The sequence below is a fragment of the Hoplias malabaricus genome, chromosome 7 (assembly GCF_029633855.1).
Source record: "Hoplias malabaricus isolate fHopMal1 chromosome 7, fHopMal1.hap1, whole genome shotgun sequence".
NCBI classification, from domain to species: Eukaryota; Metazoa; Chordata; class Actinopteri; order Characiformes; family Erythrinidae; genus Hoplias; species Hoplias malabaricus.
The window spans coordinates 32584277-32595395 of NC_089806.1; the positions used below are offsets into that span (position 1 = coordinate 32584277).

The 11119-nt window shown below is 41.1% G+C and overlaps 1 protein-coding gene across 1 annotated transcript; it reads left to right on the top strand.

Annotated features, from left to right (window-relative positions):
* The first annotated feature begins 9517 nt into the window (after positions 1-9517).
* Positions 9518-10879, top strand: LOC136702723 (antifreeze protein Maxi-like). Its single transcript, XM_066677869.1, has 2 exons — positions 9518-9585; positions 10174-10879. Exons 1-2 carry the CDS (start codon positions 9518-9520, stop codon positions 10877-10879), a joined length of 774 nt encoding a protein of 257 aa, XP_066533966.1.
* Positions 10880-11119: the final 240 nt, after the last annotated feature.

The following is an 11119-nucleotide window of genomic DNA, read 5'->3' on the forward strand; positions in this document are numbered from 1 at the left end:
ATTATATTTATATAATTATATTTATATTTATATAATTATATTTATATTTTTTATATTATTTATATTTATATTTATATTATATATATATATATATATATATATATATATATATATATATTTTTTTTTTTTTTTTTTTTACTAAATTATAAAATGCTCTCATTAAAAAAGGAAAGTTAGAGTGTGTTGTAGGTATCCAATAATAATAATAATAATAATAATAATACATTTGGTTATGTTTACAAAATACAATCAAATTGATCAATGAGAACACTGTAATATGCAGCAAAAACAAGAATTCGAAACTTTATTTAACAAAGCTTCAAGAAAATTAACAAAGCACATTCTTGTTTTTACTGCATTTTATAAAAAGTCCCAGCTTTTTCCAGGAATATGGAGTGTAAATATACGCTGCTCGGGATTAGAGCCTGTGTCATGTATCACATATGTAAGTGTAAATGTCTGCTGATCTGAGGTGAATGCTGAGTTAGTGTTGAGTTAGTGGAACGTTTGCCTGGAGCAGACTCCGCAGGGTTGCAACCAGAAGGAGGAGGAATCGAGCGTTTGCTCATCACAATAAGTGTTGCAATTTTAATGCCTGGCATTTAGCTCTGTCAGCAGGAAGAAGCCATCTCGGGTTACAACCTTTGAAATGCAAGAAAGGGAAAAACACACACACTAGCAGTCACACATACACAGATACAGGTTTGTTTTTGTGCACACTTGGGACACTGGGTTAAACATATATTGTGTATGTATAATTCATATGTAATTACTGGGGTATGTTTTATTACCATTAGTAGTTTTCAAAATATATAATTAGATATAATAAAACTGTATGTCTCCTGATACAATTTGTATATTTATATAGATTATCTCTGTCCAATGACAAACATATATGTCCATTTTTGTCTATTTTTTTTTATTTTTATTTACAACATTTGAACTCCATTGGTCCATGATGAATGGACCAATAGAAATACAATAAAAAATCATTCATTCATTCATTCATTATCTGTAACTGCTTATCCAGTGCAGGGTCACTAGTCCTTCACAGGGCAACACACACACACACACACATTCACTCACATGGACACTTTTGAGTAGCCAATCCACCCAACAACATGTGTTTTTTGGACTTTGGGAGGAAACCGGAGCACCCAGAGGAAACCCACGCAGACACAAGAGAAAATGAACCTCACCCAAAAATAAGCCCAGAATTGGTCCTGGGTGAGGACACAAGTATTCGGGACAGATGTGAATGCACCCTAAATATTAGGTTTCCAGGAGAAAAAGTGGCTTTTGTGTAGTTACATTTGTGGTTTGTTATACCACAAGTATAAAAAAAACACAGCACTGCTCTTACCCTATCAAAACAGCACCTGTCCCTTTAAATGAGGATAAGCCACAGTCCAGCTCAGCTCAAGAGCCTAGGAGCGAGGAGAAGGTCTGGATTTTTGCCCTTTTTGCTTGGATATTCAAATGAGGAGGCGGGACAATTCGCTTCTAAACTGTGTAGAATTTTTTTTTTCACAGTGTGTGGGTTGAAAGGAGCTCTATATGCCTAAATTAATACATTGAAAAAGTGATGTTGTTCATAACAAATCCTCTTTAAATAGAAAAGTGTTCCCACATACTTCATGGGGGGGTGTGGTTGGGGCAGGGGTCAATAGCTTTAAGCTACACAGCAGGACCTGCGGATCTGACACTGTAAGACTGCCATTGATACTTGCACCAGTGGTAAACAGAAATGTATCTGTACAGTACATCTTTTCTCACAGTATATATACTGTATAATGTGAATAGTCTAAGCCTAATCTTCACTCTAACCCTAATCCTGACAGGAGTCTGTAAAAAGAAATAGTTTTATACTTTCCATTTAAATAAATAAATAAATACATAAATAAATAAAAAGAAAAAAACTTAAACACTATGATATATGAAGTATGGGTCCTTTGGTTGCTCCTGACATTGCTGAGTACCTTTAGTTTTCTCTGGCTTTCCTATGAAGTCAGGACATATATTTGTCCTCAAAATGTACTAAAACCAACACACGCACACACACACATACTCCCCCCCTCCCCTCACACTGCAGGCAGGAGTGCTATTTGTAGCAGGAGCTTCCGAGCAATGTCAGCTCAATCACAGCATGCGTCAAAAAGGGACCGACAAATTTCATGCCCGGTCAGATTCGCCTCTGTTTCGATCCAATCTCGCAGCCTTGTTTTGCTGTTGTTCTCATTGCTTCTATCATCTCCTTCCTTCTGCTAACCATTTTAGACATCTGAGTGCCAGAGATGTACTGATTTCCATTGCAATATACACCCTTGCACCTGTGAACATATTTTTTTAATAGTTCCTCTGTATTAATTTGCATTTATTCTGCAATTTTGGCACAACATGCTTATTGCATTGTAATGTGTGGTTTTACAGCACCATGCTGTGCTGTAATCACAAGACATGTCTTGCTATGTTAACCCCACTGGAATGCTGTTTCATTCCACATTACACGGTATGAGTGGATCAGACACAGCAATGCTGCTGGAGTTTTAAAACCCCTCAATGTCACAGCTGGACTGAGAATAGTCCACCAATCAAAAAACATCCAGCCAACAGCGTCCTGTGACCACTGATGAAGGACTAGAGGGCAATCTGTAACATCTGATGAGCTACAAAGTTAATAGTGAGTGGACACAGTGTTTAAAAACTCTAGCAGCAATGCTGTGTCTGATCCACTCTTACCAGCACAGCACATACTAACACACCACAAGTACGTTAGTGTCACTGCAGCGCTGAGAATAACCCACCATCCAAATCATACCTGGCTTTGTGGAGGTCCTGATCATTGAAGAACATGATGCTATTTTTGGTTGGTGAATGCACCTGAAGAAGGATGAAACAGACAGCTATTAAGCCCCATGGGAGGGGATTATTATGGGATTATTAACTTTGATTTAGACTGAGACGTAGGTTTAACACTGGGTTAAGATTAAAGATATGGGTAGATTTAAGTTTAGAGTTAGGGTTTAGGCTTAATGCTGAGGTTAGGTTTATACGTAGGGATACACCTTTGATTTCCATAAAGAATTGTGCTTATTCTCTTATACAAGAGATGTGTGACTGTGAAGAACATTTTAAAGGTTAAAAATCCATCACTCGACCTCAAGGTTCTTTATCCATTTAAAAGTTTTAGCAGCAATGGTTCCTTATGGAACCAAAAGGCATCACTCAAAGAACATTTTGTAGCTCTTTTATTTTTCCACTCTAGTTGGGTGTCGGAAGGCGCAGCAGGTAGTGTCGCAGTCACACAGCTCCAGGGGCCTGGAGGTTGTGGGTTCGATCCCAGCTCCGGGTGACTGTCTGTGAGGAGTTGGTGTGTTCTCCCCGTGTCCGCGTGGGTTTCCTCCGGGTGCTCCGGTTTCCTCCCACAGTCCAAAAACACATGTTGCAGGTGGATTGGCGACTCGAAAGTGTCCGTAGGTGTGAGTGAATGTGTGTGTGTCTGTGTTGCCCTGTGAAGGACTGGCGTCCCCTCCAGGGTGTATTCCCGCCTTGCGCCCAATGATTCCAGGTAGGCTCTGGACCCCCCGCGACCCTAAATTGGATAAGCGGTTACAGATAATGGATGGATGGATGGATGGGTGTCGAACATTCATGTGTGCATCTAAATAGAGTGAACTATATTTGATACACATTGCCCGACCCCTGGGAATGGTCTTTTAGTCAAAAATGTACAAATTCCCATGGAGACTAGTCTGGAAGTTGTGCTTTCATGTTGAACAGAAATATTGAGTTATAGATCTTTATCTATAATGGCTCATGAATTGATCTTCTATATTATTTGAAATGTCTTAAAACATCAAGAGGTTACAGACGGTTAAGGTGGAGCCATGTGTCAAATGAAGCCATTAGTGTGGCCCTCATTCATATGAAATTGTAGGCTAATAAGAGAATGTTATGAGGAGAAGGAATTAACTATTTATAGAGCTCTTTAGTATGCGGGCAGCCTTAATGAAACTTAATAAAGCATATTCTTATGCCCAAATGATTCTGAATCTATTATTCTCCCTTTATTAGAATTTCATATGCATGTGTGTGTGTGTGTGTGTGTGAGTGTGTGTGGTGAGGGAGATATAGAGAGGGTGTCACCTACTCTCTACCCTGTTAATGAGGCTGAGGGAAATGTTAAATATAAATGTTATGGATGCTTGCACATACTCTATATATCTAAATATTTGAGGACAACTGAAATCAAGATTATTGGCAACATATAGATGTTAGAAGGTTGTTGTTGTGTGGATTTGATAGCATTTAAGCAAGCAACTTAACAGTTAAGTCAGGTACTGAATTTGGGTAAAAGATCACAATAGCCACTCCATTTTTGTTCCACAGCCCAAAGCATAGGGTGATTCTACCCCTGTAGCTGAAACTCAGCATTGTGCATGGAGAATATTAGAATGGTGTTGAGTGAAGCTCTCTGGACAGTGGTTGGTTTCAGAGTGTTCTTAATCATTGGTCACAGTGTGTTTAAATACTGTTCTTTAATGCTGACCTTTCTTTAAATGAACAGCTCAAATTGTGCTGGGGGAATGGACTCTGCACTGTTAATTCCACAATAAGCTCTACTGACCATACAGGCACACTTTTTAGGCATGATTTGGTTGTTGGATCATTCATAGCACTGCATGGTGTGTAAGTGTGTGTTGCGCTGGTATGAGTGGCTCAGACACATCAGTGCTGCTTTAATTATTTTTATATGATATTGGCACCACTCCTGGACTGATGGTGGGTTCAATTTACCTCAAAAGTGAGATTTAGGAGCTGGGAATAACATTAAACCTGAGCTGACCGTGTTCCAATTACATTTTAAGGAAAGTCTATGCCCAAGGTTTTAATTTCTGGTTAGCACTGTTAGCAATACCAGTTGATAACACTGCATTATGTGATATTTAATGCATCCAAACACCATGAAAAAACATCAACATCCAGTAGTTTGATGGTACTGTGTGTATGACTGATTTAATGAGACACATAGTAAATTCACCAGTGTTAAATCAACACTATTAGTGTTAACTTAACACTGAGAGTGTTAAATTATTACACTAAAAGTGTTAATTTAACACCAATAGTGTCGATTTAACACTGGTGAATTTACTGTGCAGATTGATGCAATAATGACTTACATACTTTACATAACTTTTTTACACACTGTTGATGTGAGGCAGCCATGTTGGATTCTGAACTCAAGATCGATGAGGGTCACTTGATTCTCAGAGTAGGAAATCTGACTTGAAGGGGGTTCCGGTTGAAGTTTCCTACTTGGAATTCTCATTTTCACATCCAAGTTCAAATGGAGCACACCAATGAAACTTTTCCAGGCAACAATGTAGTGTGACCCTTAATGAAGGACTATAGGACGACCAACAGAAATTGTGCAGATGAGCTACAATTTTTGACTTTACATCAACACTATCAAAAACTGTCACCCTCAAGTGTACATATTTGTACCTTTAGTTACAGTACATAATTGTACCTAATTTTATAATAATTAAGGGTCCAAGCACCAAAGAGGCAAGAAGCTTGTGTTCCAAAAAACAGCCAAATACAGCTATAACTCACAAACACTTTCTCTGAAGGTTACTGCTGTGGCTGATCCACTCATACCAACACAACACACACTGACACACCACCAACATGTCAGTGTCACTGCAACTGCGAGAATAAGCTTCTCTGAGCAAATTATATTGGAGCTTGGAATTGCTGCTTGCAGATATTTTTATAGATTATAAAATTGGGTTGATTCATAAACCACATTTTATCTCCAGGACTTATATTTTTTATTTTGTACAGATCTATAATAAAACGCTACAAATATTCACATCTCCTTCTGGTGAAGAGAGTGTAAAGTACCTTAAGGGAACAAAACTGGACTTTAACACCAGTGCTGTACCTTTAAAGGTAGGTTTATACTGTTTGTACCGTTAGTGACCATTAATGTACCTCTACCATACCTTTTTTCTGAGAGATAGCTATTCTAACCGAATGGACAGTGAGTAGTCACAGTGCTTAAAACCTCCAGCAGCACTGCTGTGTCTGTACCAGCGCAATGTACACTAACACACCACCACGACGTCAGTGTCACTGCAGTGCTGAGAATGATCCACAAGCCAAATCATACCTGCTCTGTGGAAGTCCTATGGGGGCTCTGATCATTGAAGGACAGGGTGAAGGAGGGCTAACAATGTCTGCAAAGCAACAGTTGAAGTATGTAATTGTAGAAGCTGATAAAGTGTACAGTGAGTGTAGATACAAGTACTAAGGTTGAAGCTTGAATGCACTTCCCACAATGTTACTGTTGTTTCCCCACAATGAGCTCCAAGCAAAAAATGAAATGTATGAAATAAAGCAAACAGTTTTCTTTTAAATAATATCCATACTTATAAAAGTTAATCCATGAAATCATTGGAATTTAAATTAAGGTTGAAGTGAATGAAAAAATCACAGATTCAAGTTTTTCTTTCATATTACTTTTGCAGCAAGAGGGGTTTGTACATGCTTTTCTACTTATATGTGGTATCTAATGAATGCTTAGAGTCTGTACTTTCCACAGCATTTCTCTGTGGGATAGCTGTTCCAGAGAACTCTAAGCCAAAAGAAAAAATAAATAAATAAGATATAAAAAAGATATGTAAGGCATTAGCACCATGGGGGATCTAGCTGGGTTAATTATTCCACACAGGCTCTGCATATCTGTTGACATTTTACTGCATACATTATAACTTACACATCCACTCCAGTCATTCTGTAACTCCTCTAATGAATACTGAATTCATTAGGATTGCAAATGCATTATACACCATTGAAAGATATACATAAATGTAAATACAGTGTCAATTTTGTTTGCTGATTTTAATTTAGTCTTAGTCTAATTTTAGTCCGTTACATAAAAATAGCCTAATTTAAGTCATGTATTTTTAAAGGTTTTAGATTTTAGAGGTATTAATAATTTCTAATTTTCATTAACAATAGCTTTAAAAATGTTGCATTTAATGTAAGCCCTAATTTCTTTAAATGCAGTTTGCATTTATTTAACATTAACATTTTAAGTTCAAAATCTCCTCAGAAAGCACTTGCAAAGTGCCAAGGGATTCAACTCTGTGAATCATTATTCAACAGTAAATAAAAGCACCTCCCAGACACTGAAACTAGTGATTATTTCGGATCGCTATGCAGACGGAGCATTTACCTGCTTTTATTTCTATTTTCCCTTTTCAAATAAGAAGTAACATGTCATTTATTAGTTTTGCACATGTTCATTTAGCCTTTATTCACTGTCAAAAAGTGCTTTAAATTATTAGTTTTATTTAGTTCTCATCTATTTATTGTGAAAAACAGGTTGTCAATTTTTCTTCATAGTGTTCATTAACTAAATTAACACGGTATAAATGTATTATTGTCTCAGCCATGACTGTCTATAGGAAGTCATAAACTCATGTTTCATAGCATCATACATGTAACTATAACAATAAAAATGAATGCCATATAATATGCTTGCTATGAAGCACCTTTTGACTAGACTTAGAAAGTCTTTCATAAGTGATGTTGTCCATTTCACTGCATAAATTAATATATTAATACATTACAAATCCATGTAAATCTTTTCCAATTTAATGTGGTCAGTCTTCAAATTGCATACACTCCTTTATTTTAAAAAAATCCCACCACTCTGCAGAACTGTCAGCCTCCAGGTCCCACGCTGTGAGAAATGGCAGCAGGGTTTCTGTGTGGTGTTTTTTTTTTTCTGAATGTTTAATGCACTGATGCTGAATTGTAATTCAGGTGCTGTTCTCTCATTAACATTTCCAGCATGGTGTGTGGACACACAGATCAATACACAGCCGAGCAGGCAGCAGCGTGCGGGGGGACACTGGCCTGGTCAGATCACTGTCTCACTGGACAGCGCTCACCATGAGAAAGCCAGTCTCAGTGGGCATCCAGAGATGTGAAAAACCACATGACCAGCAGGGCTGTGTTTGTTTATACCCTGCAGATATGGCAGTGTGGGAGGTCACATGGCACTGGAGAGAGTTCCCAGCACAACCTCATGGGTAACGGAGGCTTGTGTGTAATGAATTTCCCGAGCCAATATCCATTGCTTCTTATTCTTGCAATGGGCAATGTACAAATGCTTATTTTCAAAGACATTTTATATTTTAAACTTTTGGAAGGCTTAGAGGTGCTTTTGTGGGAAATCTATGAGAAGTGCTCAGTAACATAACAAAATTTTTCACAGTTAGCATTCTCCTTCAAGCATGTTGAGCTGTTTATTACACTGTGTGGGCAGCAGTTCAGAAATAGAATCAGTAGCTGGCATTGTTTTTTCTTAGAGCAGGCATGCTCCTTAAGGGGATAATACTTAAACTGTGCTGAAATAATTAAACTAATTTGCGTCCTAATTGGTGACTCAAAAGTGTCCATAGGTGTAAGAGTGTGAGTGAATGTTTGTGAGTGTGTTGCCCTGTTAAGGACTGGCACCCCTACAGGGTGTATTCCCGCCTTGTGCCCAATGATTCCAGGTAGGCTCTAGACCCATCCTGAACTGGATAAGTGGTTACAGGTAATGAATGAATGAATGAATGAATAATTTGTCCTAAATCGCTACAAATATGGAATTAACTCAATGTTCAAATACATTTTAAAGAATAGTGTAACATATAATTTTATTAAAAATTCAAACATTCTCCCACTCTTTTTGTCATGACTCAAAGAGAGCGCGCAGACTAACGGAGGCGGGCGCACACGCTAAAACACCGTTACTTTTATTTACAACACAAAAGAATATAACAAAACAAAGACAAGCAACTACGGAAACGACAAGATGAAGGAAATGAAATGAGGAAACGACAGAGACAAACAGACTGGACTAAGCAACATGACAAGGAAACATTGGAGGCAATGACTTGGAATTGAAAGGAACAACACGAAACAAAACGACATGACTAGGAAACACAATGAAATGAAACGACATGACTAGGAAACATAATGAAATGAAATGACATGACTAGGAAACACAACAACTTGACTTGGAGTAGGAAAGAAACAACACGAAACAACATGAATTGGAATAGGAACAACACAAAACAAATGACCGATAAAAGGAAGTGACACAAGGGAACTTAAATACATGAACAGACGAGACACACCTGAAACAGATAATGAAGATTAAGGACAAGGAGGGGGGAAAAAGGCGGGACAAGGGCTGAGATATGGACAACAACAAACAGAGCCATATGCTGAGAGAGCACATGGAGGGAAAACAGACATGACAGGACGAGGGCATGATAGATGCCCCCTCCTGAACGCGCAACTCCCGGGGCGCGTACACCTAGACCCCCCAGGAGCTGGCGCAGGAGAGAGCACGGAAAACAAGACAAGTCAAGGAACCATCAGGAGACAGGACTCACGACAAGACAGGAACAGACACAGGAACTGGGGACACGACAGGACCGGAAATAGGAGAATGGACTCGGGACAGCACAGGAGACTGACAAAGGGTAGCGACAGGAGACTAAACAAGAGACTGGACAGGTAACTTACAAAACGAAACAGGAGACAGGACTAGGGAGTGGAATGGACTAGACAGGACAGGAGACTGGAGTTGCACATTGGACAGGAACTGAGACAAGACTGAGGACAGAACAGGACCTGAGATGGAAGACTGGACAGGGGTATGTGACTGGACAGAGGCTGGGTGCTGGGACTGGACAGAAGACGGGACAGGTGAAGAAATGGAGAACTGGGAATGGACAGGGGACTAGACTTCATTACAGACTGGGGACAGGACCGGTGACAGAACTGGGTACTGGGACTGGACATGAGGCAGGACAGGTGATGGGACTGAGTGCTGGGACTGAGTGCTGGGACTGGACTGGTGACTGGACAGAGGGTTGACATGGGGACTGTACTAGATTAACAGGGGACTGGACAGGACTTGGCAGGGGAACAGGGACCAGGACATTCATGGGGACAGACACAAACACAGTGACAGGGATAGGAACAGAGACAAAGGCAGACACAGGTACAGGGACGAGGACAGAGACAGGAACCAGGACAGGAACAGACAGAGGAACAAAAACAACTGGGGGATGCCGAGGACTGGCAAAATCTGTGGGGAAGTCTGAGGAGCCAGCCTGGTCACAGTTTTAGGAATTGGACACGACCTGATGCGGCTGGAGCCACAGTCACCGGTGCAGGAGTGGCCGGGGCTACAGTCACGGGTGCAGAAGCAGCTGGAGCCACAGTCACGGGTGCAGAGGCGGCCAGGGCCACAGTCACGGGTGCAGAAGCGGCGGGGGACGGCGCTCTCACAGGAACAGACGCGGCGGGGGACGCCGCCTTCGCAGGAACAGACGCAGTGGGGGACGCCACCTTTGCAGGTACAGATGCGACTGTGGAAGCCGCCTTCGCAGGTACAGATGCGACTGTGGAAGCTGCCTTATCGGGGACAGAAGCGGCTGGTGCCGCCTTCATGGAGACAGGAGGAGCGACTGGGTTCACCACTTTCATGGGGACAGGAGCGGCGGGTGCCGCCTTCACGGAGACAGAAGCGGCTGGATTCGCCACTTTCACGGAGACAGAACTGGCTGGATTCGCCGCTTTCACAGGGACAGGAGCGGCGGGTGCCACTTTCACGGAGACAGGAGCGGCGGGTGCCGCCTTTACGGAGACAGGAGGGGCAGGCACCGCCTTCACGGAGACAGGAGAGACTGTGGAAGCCGCCTTCTCAGGAACAGAAGCGGCGAGGTTCGCCGCCATCTCAGGAACAGGAGTGGAGACGTCCACAGAGGCAGGGGTTTGTGCTACTCACCGGGCACGGGTTTAGGGGGACTGATGGGTGCACTGTTGAGGGACTTTTTCAATCGTAGTTCCCCCGGACATGCACCCCTGTTAGCCTCACCTCCTGTATCCAGTGGTGTGAGGCTAAAAGCCCCTACCCTCAGCCCACCCCCCCCCCCCCCAAAAAAAAAATCCCTGGACCTGAGGGGGTATTTCTCGGGAGCAGAACGTGAGAATCTTTCATTCAGGAGTTCAAAAAAGGTCTCTATATTAATATCATTGGCCC